At 38.8% G+C, this 19,374-nt stretch overlaps 1 protein-coding gene across 8 annotated transcripts in view; it reads right to left on the bottom strand.

Moving 5' to 3' along the window:
* LOC135491955 (twitchin-like) overlaps positions 1-19,374 on the bottom strand; it is a 192,226-nt gene that overhangs the window by 133,413 nt on the left and 39,439 nt on the right. For 6 of the 8 annotated variants that reach the window (XM_064777941.1, XM_064777944.1, XM_064777945.1 and 3 more), the window contains exons 6-19: positions 19,127-19,159; positions 15,337-15,642; positions 13,532-13,752; positions 13,199-13,290; positions 12,681-12,721; positions 11,828-12,039; positions 11,503-11,594; positions 11,115-11,155; positions 10,332-10,543; positions 9,579-9,670; positions 8,852-9,086; positions 8,099-8,186; positions 7,445-7,806; positions 6,498-6,741 (exon numbers count right to left, since the gene is read on the bottom strand). In XM_064777941.1, the coding sequence (XP_064634011.1) occupies positions 6,498-6,741; positions 7,445-7,806; positions 8,099-8,186; positions 8,852-9,086; positions 9,579-9,670; positions 10,332-10,543; positions 11,115-11,155; positions 11,503-11,594; positions 11,828-12,039; positions 12,681-12,721; positions 13,199-13,290; positions 13,532-13,752; positions 15,337-15,642; positions 19,127-19,159 (2,271 nt within the window). The remainder of the gene's footprint in view (positions 1-6,497; positions 6,742-7,444; positions 7,807-8,098; positions 8,187-8,851; positions 9,087-9,578; positions 9,671-10,331; positions 10,544-11,114; positions 11,156-11,502; positions 11,595-11,827; positions 12,040-12,680; positions 12,722-13,198; positions 13,291-13,531; positions 13,753-15,336; positions 15,643-19,126; positions 19,160-19,374) is intronic. The other 2 variants (XM_064777939.1, XM_064777946.1) reach the window with 2 other exon arrangements.

Raw genomic sequence — 19,374 nt, forward strand, 5'->3', positions numbered from 1 at the left:
ACTCGAAACTTGAAAGTTAATGACAAATACATTCATTTGACATTTAAAAGCAGGATTACAAAAAGCTTACTACAATGAGATGACTGAAATATTATTTGCTTTTGAAATACAATGTTTGCATAATTGTCATCTAGACTAACGTACATTCACTATTACATACAGATCATCAAGAAACGTGCATTTCTGATGGAACAATTAGAAACATGTCAAGACATGTACGGACGGGGCATGCAATGACTAGACACATAGATCAAGACACTACCAGGCACACCGGGGTAGTTATTCAAATTCCAGTAACTAGTCACAATAGACTCAGAGTAGTCATTTAAAACCCTTTCCAGACGCATCCCGTCGTCTATACGGGATAAAACACCCTCGTATTTGGCGCATCCCGTACGCACGATGGGCAATCTCCCGGTCTGCGGTCCGTCTGTCGAATTTTACATGCACCCGCTGAAATTCACACACACTCCCTCTGCCACAGTTTGATCGTCCACACACTGATCCAGTGTGTATAGTTCACTTCTTGTAACATGGATTGAAATGCCTTCTTGTTAAGTTTCGATAAAAAAAAACATTTTAAGGATGTCGTGATAGTTCTTTTATTACACTCTGAGGTGTATTTGTGTCAAACAGATGCGTAATAAAAATAAAGATTTTAACAATGAATGGCGCCGTCACAAGTGCCCAGTGTTGCTGTGATCCGTGATCAGGTGACATCACGACTGATCACGGCGCAATTTCGCCTCACTTCAAACAGGATTGTGTATTTATGCAGGTTTCTCGTATATATCTATGATCTCGGCATATGACCTTCCTCGGCGTCGCTCATGCAAAACCTCTTTTTCATTTCTTTTTTAGTTTTATGAATGGATCGTATTCTGGCAGAATTCGAGTGAAAAAAGCAACATCTCGATCCTCAACCTCCATTTTGGAAAGAAGCAGAACGCGCTATGATATTGCGCGCATGCGTATCCAACCGTAGATACGTCCAATGTCAGTGTGACAACTGTTGGTCATCCATTGTTCTCATTGTTGAGAGGTGACTGGTGAGCCAACTGTGGCAGAGACAGTAGGTCGAGTGAGACTTGGCAACGATGATCACCCTAGACCACGCTTGGAGAATGAACGGCCTAAATTAGCCTGATCGGTGCTGCCATCTTTACAGTTGCTCAAACTAATCTAGACCGCCGTTCACAGTGGATGATAGTGTATTTTGCCGTGCATCGTCTGCAACACTTCCAAAATTGCAGCGTTGGCAAAGAGGCAGCGTTTTATTTGACTCTTTGACTATTCCGAGGCTCCCTTGAATGATGGTGAAGACTATTAGGTAGGGTTATTTGGTATCATATAAAAGCAGGGACTCGCAGCTTTCAAATAAAACAAGTTTTATTGAATGCATAGACAACTGACTGGGATACAGCAAATTTTAGAAAAATGTGTCCTCTAGGCCCGGTCGACGGCCATTTTGGATCACATGACCTAAGTTGGGGTCAAAGTTGACAAACAATTTTTGTTAGGAACCCTCATTTGTTACCTATAATGTCCTTTGTGTTGAAATTCTATGGTGTAGTTTTTGAGAAATACTGGTTTGAAAACTAGGCCTATTTTTTGCTAAAAAGTGCTTCAGCCAGAAGCCAGGGTGGGCCCAAGTCTGGAAAGGGTTTTAATTTGTTGCTGGTGAAAAGACACCCACCCTTTCTCACATATCTAAATAACTTTTAACAAAAATTCCCATCAGGCCAAGACTGTTGGGGACAGCAACTGGTCTATAATTTTAACCACCACCCTAAACATCAAATGTGTGCCTCTCATTTACAAACATTGAAATGTATTTTTGAACCTGGTGTTCATACATGCCATGATAACCTTGATTGTAAAATGTGAAGCATATCATTGTGATGCCATTCCATACTTCTAACGTAACCAGACACACACACTCCATAGACCATACACCCTGTGTTCTATCATAAGTGAACAGGTCACACATGTGTTTGATGCCATGTGTGGAGATGCACATTGTGTTCTATCATACGTGCATAGTTACACTTGTGTTTGACTCCATATGTGGAGATACACTCTGTGTTCTATCACTGGTGCACAAGTCACACATGTGCTTGACACCATACGTTGATATGCACTGTGTGTTATATCATACGTGCCCAAGTCACACATGTGCTTGGCACCATACATTGAATGCACTCTGTGTTCTATCATACGTGCACAAGTCACACATGTATTTGATACCATACGTGTATGTGAAGATGTGATGTATTGTATTTGCACATGTCACATGTGTACCGGACACAACAAATGTTGAGGTTTGATATTGAGCGATACATGCACATATATCCAACCCTCACATTTCTCAGATGGTTTGAATACAATTTCAAAACCCAAAGCTAAATCTTGACGTAAAACTAAACTGTGTTACATTACGAATGCTGTAATGTCACAGTTTCCATACACTAAACATGAACAGAAAATAACTGACAAACTTTTGCAGGGGTTGTATTTCAACAATCGGTACCAGGAGTACCCGGTGGGGCGTAGGCTGGGAAATTATAAGCGGTTGAGAATCTAAAATGAGCGGGGGTGGTATATACCATGATGAAGGACTGGACTGAAACAAGAGGTGAACAACTGTTGCCAATGTTGCCGATTTGCAAGGTGCCACCAATTCAATTAATTTTGTAATGGAACAGCAACCCATTGCATGTTTACCATCAAATAAACGCAAGCCTACACACTCCATCAACCTAAACATGTTGCCAAACATTTTTCATGCACAGGAGGACCAAGCAATTCAGAAAGGCAAAAGGGGCAACAGTTATTCATGTGACATTTCCCTGAAATTCATCCGATGGTATAAAGGATTAGAAAAAAGCTTTGATTATACAACCACTGTTCCATATGAATGTTACTTCGATAACCACTGGATTGTGTGCAGTTGAGAGAGGGAAATCCACAAAGCATAAGACATCATTTGAACTACACAGCATTTGTGAAAATTTAGACTTGAATGAAAATGCATGGATGTGACAGTTCCCGGACCAAAAAAAATATTTTCATGTGAAAATCCTGCTCTTCGATCTACCCTAATCTGCAAAATAAGCCTCTAGAATGGTTATATTTTGTCCGATTCCAAAGTTCTATCGAGGCCGGAGTATAAATCTTTCCCTTTCTGCTGTGGATTGAAGTCCTTTTTAGGAGAGAAAAAATGGAAATCCTTCAATAATCGGGAATATCTCGTCCCGGAAAATGTTGCCAATTGCTTTGGTTCCCTCTCTTTCATCAGCACATTACACCAGTTAATGAAATCTTCTTTGACCCCTTAGTTTGGTGCTGTGGGCAAGAGTACTTCTCTACTGAAGAGGCTGAATCTTGCCTGCAACACAAAGGAGCAAAAGGTTCCAAAACAACCCTGAAGTACGCAGTCACCTACTGGGGGTTCGTCACCACAACCTTTTAAGGAATTACAGCCCAAAAACAGTGTGACCGCCTAATTATCAACTACCTCATCCAATTGCTACCGGCCATGCATCAGGGCAATTGAACAGTCGATCCACCATCTTGCAATCATGGAATCGATAATCATCATTACATGCAAGGCTTCTTACAAGTCATCACTTATTGATAGTCATTGCCTTGCAGATCCGACTGTTAACCACAAACTTTGCACATCTTATAATTTTTGCATTCTCTCACAAATTTCTGGATAATTATAGATTTCATGATTTATGAAACTAAGTAAGGCAATATGCTATGGAACTGCAAAGTCTGACTATCAATTTTGTGTCCAGGTATTCTACTACCTTGCATGCTTTATACACCATCGTTCACACGATCTTCTGTTTTGGGGCTATAGCTCATTTAAAGGTGTGCAGTTCTGAAACCTCCTAGTATTGTCCACCTAAGGTATGATACAGTGGTTTCAATAAAAATGTACAGGGGCGAGAAAAAATGCATACTTACGTGCTGCTATATTTGAAAGACATTAACAAAATTTGGTGAAATATCCAGTTGAGAAAGTTCATTTTATAATAGGGGGACTAAGAGTGTTATCAGAAACATTTTGCTATAACTTCTCTGCTTTTTTAGTACATTTTTGTATTTTCAATCCAAACAATTAAAACTCATCACTATTTCTGAAAATTACCTTCATCAGGTTACTGTTAGAAACAGCACCTTTCAGCACTACACAGATCTACTTAAAGTAATGACAGGTTAGCAGCCCTGCAACTATCGGTTGTACTCAGTTAACCTGAAAACCTATCACACACAGGAACCTCTATAAATAAATTCCATTCTTATGAATGACTAGATGTTGGCAAAGGCAACCGAACAATTGTCTTAACCAGCTATAATATCACACGCAGCGGTTCTTTCTTACGAAAGCCATGTGTGAAATCGAAACAGTGCAGTGAGGAAAAAGGCTCCTCATGCACTTACGACATGGATATCAAGCATTCTTGATATCTATCGTGGGTGTTTTCTTAGAAGACCTCACTTAACTTCACCTGGATACCAGGTACATGCTCTTTAAAAGCATTTAAAACCTCACCATCAGGGTTTGAACGGGGATATAATTTACCCGCACATATATTCTGGCGTGACAGTTTAACTTCCGAACAATTCCCCCGCATATCTACCGGCGTGACAGTGTCCTGGTTCACCTTGACGAGGAAGTGAATTAAGATTTATAGAAATACTCGGGTAAAGCCAGGGGTTTCATGACCTATCAACATTAATGATAATGAAAACAAGGTTCAGCAATTGAATAGCGCTCGATTTACAATTCATTCACAGGCGCTTTGCCTTCGGCACAAGCGCTTCGCTTCGCTTTGCGCTTTGCCTAGCTTCTAACCTGTGAATTCCTGTTTAAGGAGCATGCAGTCCAGATGCCTCTCGGCGCTAGGACTCGACATATGACTATATCTGCCAACTATAAGTAACCATTTACTCCTTGGTGGAGAGTAGCAAAGAGGATTATGTTCCTTGCTCAAGGACACAAAGCGAAACAGCGCAGTTCCTCCGAATGTTGGACCCACAACCTTTTTACTTTGTGCTTGGCACTCTAACCACTATACAAGTGATCTCCCTATATTGATAAACCTTTAAATTCTACCTGATTTATTTCTTCTGAGTATATTGAAGAAACAGCAATTTATTGTTCACAAAGTCATTTGTTGACATTAACCAGAACCTTTTTACATATCGCTAACATTCTATCAATCTTTGCTCTCTATGAGATAACATAAAGAGACGAATGTTAATGATCTATCATTGTGCAGACTGTATAATGATTTCCGGGACAAAGAGTTTAAACATGTTTGATATCTCACATTCAGAATATTGAGGAAGATATATCTGTCTTCATTAACGCAGTATATCTATCTATTTGATTCATCCATCATTCTCCCGCTATCATTACTTATAGGTTATGCTACTGATCCTGTTTCATAGCTTACTAAATATAGCGAAATGCTATATCCACTACTAAGTCATAAATTCATTAAAGACATAGATGGCATCACTGCCAACATACCCCTGGCTGGCATTTGGATACATACACTTTTCAGCATCTAGTATCGAATTTGTTATCATTAAAAGATATACATGTACTTGGAGTGAATTAGACAGGTAACGCTTTTCTGGTCCAGTCATATCCCTGACGCGAGTCTGAAGAATATTTCTTGCTGACATCTATCTGTTTTACAATAGCCCCAAATTAATCGTCCAATTGGCAGTTCGTTTTATTTCATGCTTTATTATCCTATGCCATGGTGAAACTGTGTTTCTGATACATTTTTTTCAAAGTCAAACTCCCACCTAGCTCATAAACAGTAAAGCTTTTTGCCTGGCTGAAATAAGAGAGCTTCATTATCACAAGATACATGTAGCTTATATGAAGAAATAGGCCAGTAAATTGAGAGGTAATTCGTACAAATCCTCCCACTAATTTCAACGGAAAAGATAATCACTTTTATCAGTTAAGGACTGATTCCACTACAGCGGGAACCTACGAACGTTTGCGGTGACAGCGAATGTTTGAATCCCTTCCGCTAGTGGAATTAGTCCGCATGAGATGTGTCTACTTTAGAACAGACTAAAAAGTCATCAATGAAGTCTTTGGAGTGGAACATGCCTAATTTCATGGGTGCAAGTTCGTCAATTTAAACTAATTTTTTCATCCAGTAAAATTAAAAAAAAAAAAATCATAATCTGGTAGATATAAAGATAATCAACCTCAGAAACACATTACTCTAGGTCTGAGACATAAGATGAAAATCTTCCATTTGAAAGTATCTATAAAGTGGTATAGGATGATTCCCAATGGCTATCTAAAAATAAGTTTTTTAAAGTAATTTCATTCTGCTGCAATTAGTGGTGGCTAGATATTGGACTAAAATCAATAGTGGTGGGCCCTACCATATATTAACTGGACTAAAATCAAATAAAACTTAACATACATTTAAAGAAATGTTGGTTCTTACCTTTGACATCCAGGACACAAGTTGTTTTCGCTTTTCCATATTGATTGACAGCCTCGCACTCAATTGTTCCCTTATCCTCAGGGAATATTTCATCGATATGGAGATTAGCGACACCGTCTGCGTAGGAAAACTGAGTATCCCTAGTTTTTCTGATCGGTTTCCTGCTCTTGAACCATGAGACTTTCATGGGTTCAGTTCCAGTCAACTTGACTTCAAAATCGGCCTCGTTGCCATCCTCAACAGTCTGAAGCAAACAAGAATTCTTAATTGTCACTATATTGCATTCCTTGAAAGCTTAAGTCAAATAACTATATTGCATATTCATGAGGTTGGACAGTCTTAACCTGAATCAATTAACGCGGATATATTTTTGGCGTCAAGTACATATTTGATTAGTTGTAACAAAGCCAGCTGCTGTGACAAGTCTAGAGAAATAAAGAAATCATTTGGTAAAACAAAACGTTTTGCCACCATGTCACCAGGGCGTCGTCGTTTATACCTGTGCGCCGCAAACTGGGCAAATACAATTACCCTCAAACTCGTAGGATTATATATAAAAATTTCTGTACTAATCACTGCTTGAAAATTGCACCAGTGTCACTTGCTGGACAGACCAGAGTACAGTAAACACTGGAGAAGTTGTTTTGCCTTCTATTTTTGGCATTTTTCGCATTTACAGATAATTACAAAAATCAATGGCCACGGAAAAGAAAATATAATTGAAATTTATGTTATGGAGTTATTAAAACCCTATATTAAAAGTGCACAAACCTTGCTATTTCACAAAACCACGAAATAAAATGGCAGCAACTATTTCCAGGCTAAAAGTAGCACGTACACACTTTAGATTCAGAACTTGACCTAAACAGTAACCATTGTCAAATCAACCAGAAAAACTCACGGGAAAGCTAATGGTGGTCTGTCTTGCTGGTTAACTCAAAACCTACCTTTGCCTTCAACTTCTGGGTGAACTTTGGTGGTTCCTTTTTCTCAGGCTCTGCAGGTTTTGCCTCCTCCTTTTTCTCTTCGACCTTCTTGTTGTCACCCGGCTTTTTCTTTTCCTCTGGTTTTTTCTCTTCTGGTTTTTTCTTCTCTTCTGGTTTTTTCTTCTCTTCTGGTTTTTTCTTCTCTTCCGGTTTTTTCTTCTCTTCCGGCAATGGCGGTGCACTCTCTTCAGGCCTACTTTCCTCGGCTTGTACGATCTCTTCCTGGATCTCTTCTTCAACTTCCGGTTTGTTTTTGTCCTTCGGCTTCTTCTTCTTGTCCTCCGGTGCTTTCTTCTTTTCCTCCTCCTCAATTTTTCTCATTTCTAAAAAGGTTGAAATTAGGATATTAAACACTGAAAATACTGTAAGCAATGGTAAACCCCTTTATGATCCCCGCCTAAAATTTTCAACAAAAATATCTGCTTTTGATTTCACTACATGCACCATACGTGTATTTACTTAAACCGACATATAGTTAACAAAAACAAAATGATTTCTTCGATTTCTTTTTCACAAAAAATTAGGCGAAAAAGGTGTTCCCTTGTGAGGCAGGGCACCACACCCTTAAAAACCTCCCAACGAAACACTAATATAATGCCATCATAATTTACTTACCAGCGATATTGAGGTTGATGTTAGCCACAGCTTCACCTCCAGAATTCTTCACAACGCACTTATAGGCTCCCGAATCTTTGTTGTTGGGCTGGAAAGTAAAATACGAATATGAAGATTTTCAACGCAAAACGACATACAATGTACATCCATTATAGCTAAATGAAAAAAATTGCTCAAAAGTTAGGAATTTAACTGAAAATGCATTGGACAGTGTTGGAAATTCTTGAAGAATACACACGGTTGTTGCGCAAGCTGGAGTGATTAAAATCAAAGTTGATAAAAAATGGTGTCAGGTTCATCCTCCAAATTAATCCTTATTTTGATAAACACAGCATCATCACTTTTTTCGGGAAAATTTGGAAAAAAAAATCATGATTTTTACTGTTGGCCTGACTGCTAAGAAATTTGGAGGACAGGCATTGTATGGACAATGCCATGGTAGGTTAACTCTTAATGTTGGATATAAGCGCATATCGCGATTTGCTATGAAAGTCTACATGAGTAAGTCAAGAATCGAAACTTCTACATATTAAATCCAATCCATAATCAGTTTTAATAGTTACATGCACGTACATTACATTGCAAAACAAAACATCACAGAGCTGGGCTTCCATCCAAGCAGCGGGCTAGAGTGTCATCGCTGCGATAATTGTCATTGCTGTACCGTTTTTTTTCTCTTTTGGGGGGGGGGGCACACACATCCTCATGTACAGCATACTCGCGACTGTTAATAACGGGAAACAGTGGACTCACCTCGTCAATCTCTAAAACAAGTACATAGTCCTCTCCCTCTCTGGCAATGTCAATGAAGTAACGGCCACCATCCTTTAGGGTTGTCGGACCAAACGTCCACGCTGCACTCGGCTTTTCCTCTGACAGCACTTTGATCTCGACGACAGCTGTCTTACCATTGTTTTCGAACTTGATGCTCGGTCTCTCCAGCTTTGGTGCTGCCTTCTGTGGTGCTGCGTTCGCTAGTTGTTTTAGCCTGAAATAAAGTTTGGATTATGTTAATGTTGATATTAAGTGCATCGTACACTAGTTTCTGTTTAATTTGTGTTTATTAAAGGGGCACTATGGGCAGGAGCTGAGGGGTCAAATTGGAGATATATGGATGACGTATATGCACAGTTGGGTTGTGTTTTGAATTCAGTGAAATGCCCATTCACGTACAAGCACCAGTTGCGATATACTGCAATATAGGAGAGACCACTATTGGTAGCTTCATGTATTTTAATCTGACCTATACACCAAGCTTAGCAAAATTGAATGCATGATTAATGCACTATGGCATAGTGTATAACTGCAATTATCTTTTCCTTGCCCAAGAAGATTGATTCGAACACCACCCCTTCAATTCACCAGACAATCTCCAGTTAATTAGAATCCAGTGGACAGATGACACTTGTTAGTGTTATGGTACCCAACAAACAAACCCCGCAAGGGCCTCTCATTTCTGTAGTATATAAAGAATACTTACATATCAAGATTCAATGTAATATTAGCATTGGCTTCTCCGCTTGGATTCTTAGCTTGGAGTTTGTACGTTCCAGCATGGAATTTGTCAAAGTTCTGCAAGAAAAGGAAAATGATAAGACATCACATGATGTATGCAACAGATAGGAATGTAAGGACAGCAACATGGCGATATTCGTTTTTTGGATTACAATGTGGTTTTGAAAAATTTACATGAAAATAAGTACAGTAGTGGAAGAAAAAGACGTTTTTTCAAATTATATTTTTTTGGGTATATTTCACATGAAAATGGCAGCATATTTCAAGCCCAATGTTTTAACCATGATCCATTCAATAAATAAGACGCGTGTCAGTTGAACATATTGAATGCTGGTATTTCTTCAGTGAATTTAAGGCTCCATAAATATTCAAGTGTCCCTTAATTAGGTAAGGCCAGGGTATCATAATTTTTTATTTTCACAGCATTTGAGCATCACACTATGAAAAACACCATCCCTGCAAACATGAAATGAATTGGACTTTCAGTAGCAGAAATGAATTTGGTCAGATTCTCCGGCCATCACCTTTATTGCCAAATTGACAAGCAGAATACTCAGACATTGGGTATGGTCTTTGAGAGGCTAATTATTTCCTCATCTGAAAGCGGACCAAAATTAGATGAATTATACTACATTGTATTGTCACTGACTGCTCATTAATAAGATCTGACCCTATTTGGCGAGATGGGTCACATATTGTTAACAGCATGACGACTTACGATAACTTCTAGATTAAGTATATTCACGTCCCCTTCCACCCTTTCACTGGTCTTGAGGCTGGAAGTGGTCTTCAGCGGAGCTGTCCCTTTGAACCAGGTGAATGTTGGTTTTGGGCTGCCAGTACAGCGGACCTCGGTGATAATGTTCTTCCCGTTTGCTTCCTGTCTGATTTGTGGTTTCTCGAAGACTGGAGCAGATCCCGCGGGTTTCGCTAAAATTATAAGATACGAAGGTTAAAGTGTCCTTACCTCCTTACATCTCTATTTTGATCATTTCATTTATTTTTTGTTTTTCTTTGATTGTTTTGTCAATAACAAAATCCGATTTTAAATAGATTAATCATCTTAACTGCCAGTGATTAAATATTCCGACACATCAAAAGTAGGTCACATTTACCTGAAGCTATGTCATGACACAAAGGTGCCTAATATATGTCTTCATAGCCATATTGAAGTGGCTGGCAAGGAAAAATTGTCACAAAGTGTGCCAGGCACTTTCTGTAAAATTTTAGAGAGTTTGACCCCAGTGACCATGAAAATTACGTAAAATCAAAAGCCAGGATATTATTGGATGTAGTCTAATCAGAAGTATCCCCAGTAAAAATTAGGAGTTTCTGGCTGTCAAAGTTAATGAGATATTAATAAATGGCAGGCCCTCTTGAGCCCAGAAAGTAGGTGAAATTGCAATGGTTTGTTGACAGACGCCATACGACAACAATTGACGCCGGACAAGACTTGATGACACGAGATCACCCATGTGAGCTTAATCATAATTAAACTAACCTTCTTGTTGCTCGGGCGCCGCCTGCATCAGCTGCTGCAGCCTGAAATGAGAGCATGGATAGTGTTAATTAGCACTTGCGCAGTTTCTGTTAAGCTACTCAACTTGGCCTTGGGAAATTTATAATCTATTGTGTCATGTGATGAGTTCGGAAGCAATCGGCAATTCATGGCCAATTAAGTTTTTAAAATAACTTAAGCTGAGGGGCTTTTCCCGGTCAAATTAAAATATTTCTCTCCTGAAGGGGGATCGTTCGCATCCCCAACTGCTACAAACATGACATATATGCCACCTACTCCCCTCTGTTATATCGTCCTCCCGCGGGGTCCAACCAGATCAATGTATCGCAAACTTGGTAATCTGATTACTAGTTTCTATGAACATACTTACATATCAAGATTCAAGGTGATATTAGCATTGGCTTCTCCGCTTGGATTCTTAGCTTGGAGTTTGTATGTACCAGCATGGAATTTATCAAAGTTCTGAAAGGAAACGAAGGCCTGGGTTGGCATATTTGTCCCATAATTATGGAGTTTTGATGCTGACATGGCAGCCACTTGCTCCAATCCCGACATGTTAGTCTTGAAATAACTGCCAATGGAACAGGCTACAAGCATAACCATACTTATTTATATATACAGTCAGATAAACCTCTATAATAATTGATATCAGACTATAAACACCAAATTTAACTTCCGACCCCACAAGGACTTACTATAACTTCTAGATTAAGTATATTCACGTCCCCTTCCACCCTTTCACTGGTCTTGAGGCTCGAAGTGGTCTTCAACGGAGCTGTCCCTTTGAACCAGGTGAATGTTGGTTTTGGGCTGCCAGTACAGCGGACCTCGGTGATAATGTTCTTCCCGTTTGCTTCCTGTCTGATTTGGGGTTTCTCGAAGACTGGAGCAGATCCCGCGGGTTTTGCTAAAATCATGAGATACAAAGGTTATAGTGTCCTACCTCCTTACATCTTTGTTTTGAATATTTCATTTATTTTTGCTTTTCTTTGATTGTTTTGTCAACAACAACGTCCAAATTTATTAACCACCAGTGATTAAATATCGAGACACCTCAAAAGTAGGTCACATTGACCTAAAGCTTTGTCATGACGAAGAGGTGCCTAATAGAAGTCTTCATAGCCGATTTGAAGAGTCTACGAGAAATAGTCACCAAGTGTGTCACCTTGAATGAATTTTAGAGAGTTTGATCGTTAAGACATTGGAAAGAAGGTAAAATCAAAAGCCGGGATATGTAGTCTTATCAGAAGTATCCTCATTAAAGAAAATCATGATTCTGGCTATCAGCATTTACGAGATATGGATGAAATTAGATATTCAAAGATGGCCACCATGAGCCCAAGAAAGTAGGCTAAATTGCAATGTTTTTTAATTGTATGTCAAGTCATAGTGTCATAAGACATGCACACATCCAAGTTTCAAATTTCCTGATAGAATGGTGAGCAAGCGTGCCACCATTGTTGACGGACGCCAGATGACATCGATGAATGCCGGACAAGACGTGATGGCACGAGTGCACCCACGTAAGCCTAAAGGAATTAGACCAACCTTCTTGTTGCTCGGGCGCCGCTTGCATCAGCTGCTGTAGCCTGAAATGAGAGCATGGATAGTGTTAATTAACGCTGGAGCAGTTTCTCTTAAACTACTCAACTGGGAGATTTATTATGTATTGTTCATTTGAAGAGTTCGGAAGCAAACGGCAATTCATGGACAATAATTTTTTGGAAATGATTTAAGATCAGGGGCTTTTCCCGGTCAATGTGAAAGTGTTTTCTCTACAAGTGGGATCGTTTGCATCTCCATCTTGTACGCGAATGCCCGTGCCTCCCCTCTTTCGGGGAGTTTTCACAAAGTCCCCGATACGCCAGCGCGATTGCCTTACCCATGTTCGACACTCTGACATCACGGCAGGATCACGGTACTGAACAACGAGATGGGTTCTGGGCTTGGTGTTTCAGTGATTTTGCGAAAACTCCCTTACACATCGTCCTCCCTCCAGGCCAGGCCTGACCAATTTATCGCAAACTTTGCATTATGATAACTATAGTTTCTATGAACATACTTACATATCAAGATTCAAGGTGATATTAGCATTTGCCTCTCCGTTCTCATTCTTAGCCTGGAGTTTGTATGTACCAGCATTGAATTTATCAAAGTTCTGAAAGGAAACGAAAACCTGGTGAGGATATTTGTCCCAATGTTTAGAGTCTGCAAGCCTGATGCTGACATGGCAGCAACTTGCTAAAATGCTAGCCTGTCTCGAAATAGTTGCTCCTGGAACAGGGTACTAGCAAAACTTCTATTGACAACCGAACTTGTCTATACAGGTAGATAACCTCATGATAGTTGATATCAGACCATAAACACCAACTTTAACTTCTAGATTCACAGGGACTTACAATAACTTCCAGAATAAGAATATACACGTCCCCCTCCACCCTTTCACTGGTCTTAAGGCTTGAAGTGGTCTTCAGCGGAGCTGCCCCTTTGAACCAGGTGAACGTTGGTTTTGGGCTGCCAGAACAGCGGACCTCGGTGATAATGTTCTTTCCATTTGCTTCTTGTCTGATTTGGGGTTTCTCGAAGGTTGGAGCAGATCCTGCGGGTTTTGCGGCCGCGGCTAAAAGGTTGGATTTAAAAAGTTAGTTATCATTTATATATTACATTCATACGTTTTTATCAAGAGTGCTTCTTCCGGTTTTCCTGAAGCAATATTCCTTCCAACCTACTGGTACATGTAGTATTAAGGGTTAATTTTGGGTCGGTAGCGTAAGCTGATCAACTGGGTGGTTATAAGGGCGGGTTATCCTTCACAATCTGGCCTGAACACTTAAGCCACCTTCAATCTTTCTTGCTACAACCTGCAACAATTATCACTTTGATAAGCAGTCAAATGATCCCTTGTCTGCGGGCAAAACTGGTCATGTCGGGATGAACACTGATTGCAGGTCGCAGCAATCACCGTTGCAGAAGCTTGCGACGGCCACAAAAAGACGTAATTATGTGCATACGATCATGATCGTAGGTCGCAGCAACAAAACGCTAATTTGCCTGGTGCTTTAGCAGGAGTTTATCCTCACTGCACTGTAAATCACCTAACTTCCGAAGACGTTTACTGCTTGTCGATTTCACAAATACTTTCAACTCACAAAAATCAAAATTGCTTATATTATTTCTGATCGGAAAGGTCAAAAGAAATTTTGTAATTCATAGAAATGTTCGTTAAAGACAATAATTATAAAGAGTGCACATTTTTAATGGTTTCAGCTTAATTTCTTCCCGATCTTGCACACTGGCAGCCAAATTATAATTTGCCAGATCAGCATCCGTCTTTTATGATGTGCACCATCTAAATGTGACAAAGGATTCAGGCCAGAAAGTGATATAAAAGCAATTTGTGTTTATTTCTTGGGTACATGTATGTATTAATGAGCTTGTGAGGGAGGGGCAGGAAAGCTGTTGACATGATGGGGCGGATTTTCACACTTGGACATGAAAATAACAAGGGTACAATGGGTATTCATTTCTTTGTTACAGGGTGTCCCAAAGCAATGTGTATTCCTTCTCATAAACAGGACTACAACTTAATTAAAACTTCAATCACTATTGTCAATAACAGGTGTACATGCACTTTTAAAAATTAGGGTTTTTGATCTTTTAACAAAAGCCAGTACACCGTGGAGAATATTCAGGGAAATGGAAAATCTGCTGAAGTTTTTGCAAACCTAAAGAGCATCAGGGGTTTTTAATTTCTCTGGGATACCTCTATGGGATGCATATTTGTGTTGGCCAAAAACCCTTAAAATGTTTTTCATAGGCTAGAAAATATTTACTTCAAGAGTGTATATCAAATTAAGAATATATTGCCCTTAAAAGACGATTATTTCAACCTGATCAAACCCCACATTTATGACATCATGATTTCAATTTTACCATCATGGTTTATTCGTCTTTAGGTACAATTTTTGGGACACCCTGTTCCTTGAAATAAATATAATACTATACTTTGTCAATTTTAGCTTTTAGAACTCTTTTTCAATTGTAGCTCTTAGAACTCAACTGGTCAATTGATATTTTTATTGTGACAATAAAAAACGATTTCGGTAAGCAATAAAAGACGATTAATGTAACTGGCGAGTATCGATCCGAACATCTTTTACCAATGTCATCACCGCTGCAACCTACTCGTCACCTCAGGACTAACCTGGTATATTTAAGTTCAGGTTAGCGGTCGCCTCCCCCACGGCGTTCTTTGCAACACATTTATAAAGTCCGCCATCGCCCGGTTTGCAATCCATCAGTTCCATCGTAGCAGTGTACGTCGTTCCTTTAGACGTCCTCAGCATCTTGTGACGTCTATCCGATTTTAGCAACTTATCTTCTAAAAACCAGGTCATCTCAGGCATTGGATCAGCAATGAGTACTACTTCAAAAATAATTCTCCCACGCACTTGTTTTATAGATGGCTGTCCTTGAAACGTGGGCCTCGTGCCCTTCACTTTTGCTGGCTCTGTTCGTGGAAAAATTCATATTTAGGACCAAAGGTCGAGATCAAAGTTTGAACTGAAGGCATGGCAGCTTCAAGTAGAGGTTAGACTAAGAATTAAATTTTTTGACAGCAAACTTAAAATGAAATAAAGTTAGAGTTAAATAAGAGTGGACTGTTCACTAGATTTTAAAGGCCAAAGAGTAAAGTAAGACTGACATGACTAATGAGGTGCTAAACTAGATTTGGAAAACAAAAGAGTTCCTAAATATTTTGAAAGCCAAAGACTTAACAAAAATTGATAAGCTAACTATATATTTTGAATGCCAGGTAACATAAGATTGATGTGCTAACAATATATTTTGAAAGTCAAAGGCTAAAATTAGATATATGTGCTAATTACATTTTTGGAGGTCAAAGAGTGAAATAAGATTGATGAGCAAATTATATTTTTGAAAGCCAAAGAGTAACATAAGAACGATGTGCTAACTATATTTTTCAAAGCCAAAGAGTAGAATAAGATTGATGTGTGCTAACTACATTCTTTCGAAACCCAAAGAGTTACATAAGATTAATGAGCTTAATCTCTATTTTGAAAGCCAAAGACTAAAATAAGATTGATGAACAAATTATATTTTTGAAAGCAAAGAGTAACATAAGATCGATGTGCTAACTATATTTTTCAAAGCCAAAGAGTAGAATAAGATTGATGTGTTAACTACATTCTTTCGAATGCCAAAGAGTAACATAAGATTGATGTAATAACTATATTTTTCAAAGCCAAAGAGTAACATAAGATTGATGAGCTTACTGTAAAGTGTTCAATATAATAGAAGCCAGATACCAGTACCTGGACAAATAGAAGTCCCAAATTTACTAAGACGTGCAAACCAGGTTAACCTTTTCAGTATTGGGTATTTCTTTGCATTGGTGCATCTTTCCACCCCCGATCAACAAGGGTTATGTTTTGAAAGTTCTCCGTAACTATAAAGGATAAGTTTAGTTTCTTTGGCTCCACCCTATGGCAGCGGTAGCGCAGTGGAAGAGAGTCCGCCTAATGATCAGGAGGTCGTGGGTTCGACTCCCCGCCGAGTCACTCCTTGGTTCCCCGACTGGTCAAGTTCAAGTGAGCGCCTTCTGGTTGCTCCTTGAAACCCCTGATTGATTTCTGTGGAGACCGGGGTAATAATTTGATATCCCACAGCGCTTTAACAGTTCCGTTACTGAGGAGCGCTATATAAATGCATGACATTATTATTATTATTATTATTTTGGGAAGATCTCTAATTTAGCACACAATATGGGTAGTAGGAATGACAGAAACAGACTTTACATGAAACCAATGATTAATTGCATTACCGGTACTTTTCTATAAAAAGTATCACTTTTGTAGTAATGTTAAACACTTCTTATTATTATGTGAGTCACCTCTTCGATGCTATAAGATGCAACATTAAGGAGGCATGCACAGATGCTGTCGTCCGGCCAATTTGTCTGACTTTGTATCAATGTGTAAGTGTAATGTATGCGTATTTCAGACTACATGTATATGTGAGGAGTAACATTTTTCATCTTATAACTACATGTACATTTATCATTATGTAATTCATCACTAAAAAAATTGCTAAGTAAAAATCTTTGTCTGAATTTGTGTCAAAATATGAGTGATACATCAGTGTGTATTTTATCATATGTGCATCAGGATTTTTTTACATCTTAAAAATCTAGTCATGATGATATTCATCACATAACATATAAAATAGGCTTAGCAAAAAAGAACTTCTTGCAAAAGCCGACAAAATGATTTCATCATGTTCAAGATAGAAAAGGTACAAAGTGAGTTTAAAGCCAAGGAATGTTAGACTGATGGAAATTGTTGGAAAGAATTATTGGAGTGCTTGATAGAGTGACAGATGAGAAAGAGGGAGAAGACTAGAAAAGAGGGAAAAGATCAGATGAGAAAAGAAGGAACTGAGAAGATGAGGAAAAAGAGGAAAATGTGATGAGAAAAGAGGGAGAAGATTAGATGAGAAAAGATGGAAAAGATTAGATGAGAAGAGGGACAAATACGATGAGGAAGAGGGAGAAGGTGAGATGAGACGAAGGAGAAGGTTAGATGAGATAGAAGATATTGATGGGGAAATAACCGCGGGAGCCGTGAGCATAGTTTTCGGCTTGTTGTGCACTTTAGACTTCATGGCTGTTAAAGTGGATGCATATCATCGAGAATGATAACGATTAAGCCTTATTTCCTCTATACTATACATATTCAGTGACAAGCGATGCAATGTGCAGACTTGGCTGGACTTGGACAGAGTTGGAAAGGGGCAAGGGATTGCAGGCTGAGTAGCACGAAGGTTAGATCAGGAGGCGTATACACAAGAAACAAAAGAAAAAAAGTAGAATTACAGTTGCAAACTGAATTTCTAAACTCTGAAATGCAGAAGGATAACAAAATGTTTAATCAATATTAAAGGAACTGAAGAATATTGAGAAAAAAGAGAAATCCGCTTTATAATTTCGGTCAGATATAGATTTAGTCAGAAAATCAAAAAATCAACAGTTATACAATGATTATATTATTCACATACTTATCAGGAGAGTTTGTATGTTTAGTGAATAATCACAGTGGTGTGGTCTTGAAGTTAATCTGCAGGGTACTGATGTAAAAATATATGTAAATCCACATTACATGTAGGTCTTTTTTAATAACTTTTCTGCTGCAACTGTAGTGGTTTTTGCAACTTTTCTACTGCAACTTTCATCTCGATGGTTTTTGCAACTTTTCTGCTGCGATACTAGTGGCTTTTGCATAAAAAATGGTGTATTATTGCATGTTTTCGATCGACGCTTGGGTGTTTTTAACTGTTAGCTTCATTTTATTATAATCGTCTCATTTTTTTTCGAAATGGCGTTTAGAGGCTTTTGCATTTGACCTTTTCGTCTGTCTTCTTGTCGACCCAGGCACTAAATGTATCCGTCGATCGATTTTACACACATATCCTATCATAGATTCTATGATGGCCTGTTACCGTATCACTAATGGCTGATAGATCAGATCCATGAATGGAGACTTTTGCCTATGACTTAGTCAACCCTATCATAGGCATTTTGATACAAAAATATGGCCGAGAAAGCACACTGTGTAACATCACAAACAATAAGGGTTATTCTGTTCTATTGACTGAAAGCTGCCAGTGAATAGAACTTTCCAATAGAAGTTATCTAACAGAACGAGAAATATGCCTTGTTCTAAACTGAGACATTCACACTGAGGTAGGGGAAACTGATCAACTTCAAGACCACAGTATTAACTTACCACATAAAATACGACACACCATATACCACATACCACAAACCACAAATCACATACAATACAGCATACCATATAAAATAACCAGTCATGATGCGTCGGTACATTATTTACATTTCGGACAAGAGTAGTTAGATTCTAAATGGGGTTGTTTGAGTCGAGCACGTACTACAAAGAACCACACAAAAATACTACCTCTATCCTGTAGGAACCAGGAGAGATGTTTGCCTGGAAGAAATCATTAAGTATGCATTGTTGAGGGGGAGGGATAGTCTATTTCAGATGCCGGGATGGTTCCTCCTTATTTTCGCTGGTACAAAAGGATACAGGAACACCATCTATGTTGGAAGAACCATGGGTAGCCTTAAGGGTTGACCATACGCACCACCATTTTGGCTCAAACTTGAAATCTAAAAAATGAACTCCTTAAAAATGAAGCGAAT

This window comes from Lineus longissimus, chromosome 8, assembly GCF_910592395.1.
Source record: "Lineus longissimus chromosome 8, tnLinLong1.2, whole genome shotgun sequence".
NCBI lineage: Eukaryota > Metazoa > Nemertea > Pilidiophora > Heteronemertea > Lineidae > Lineus > Lineus longissimus.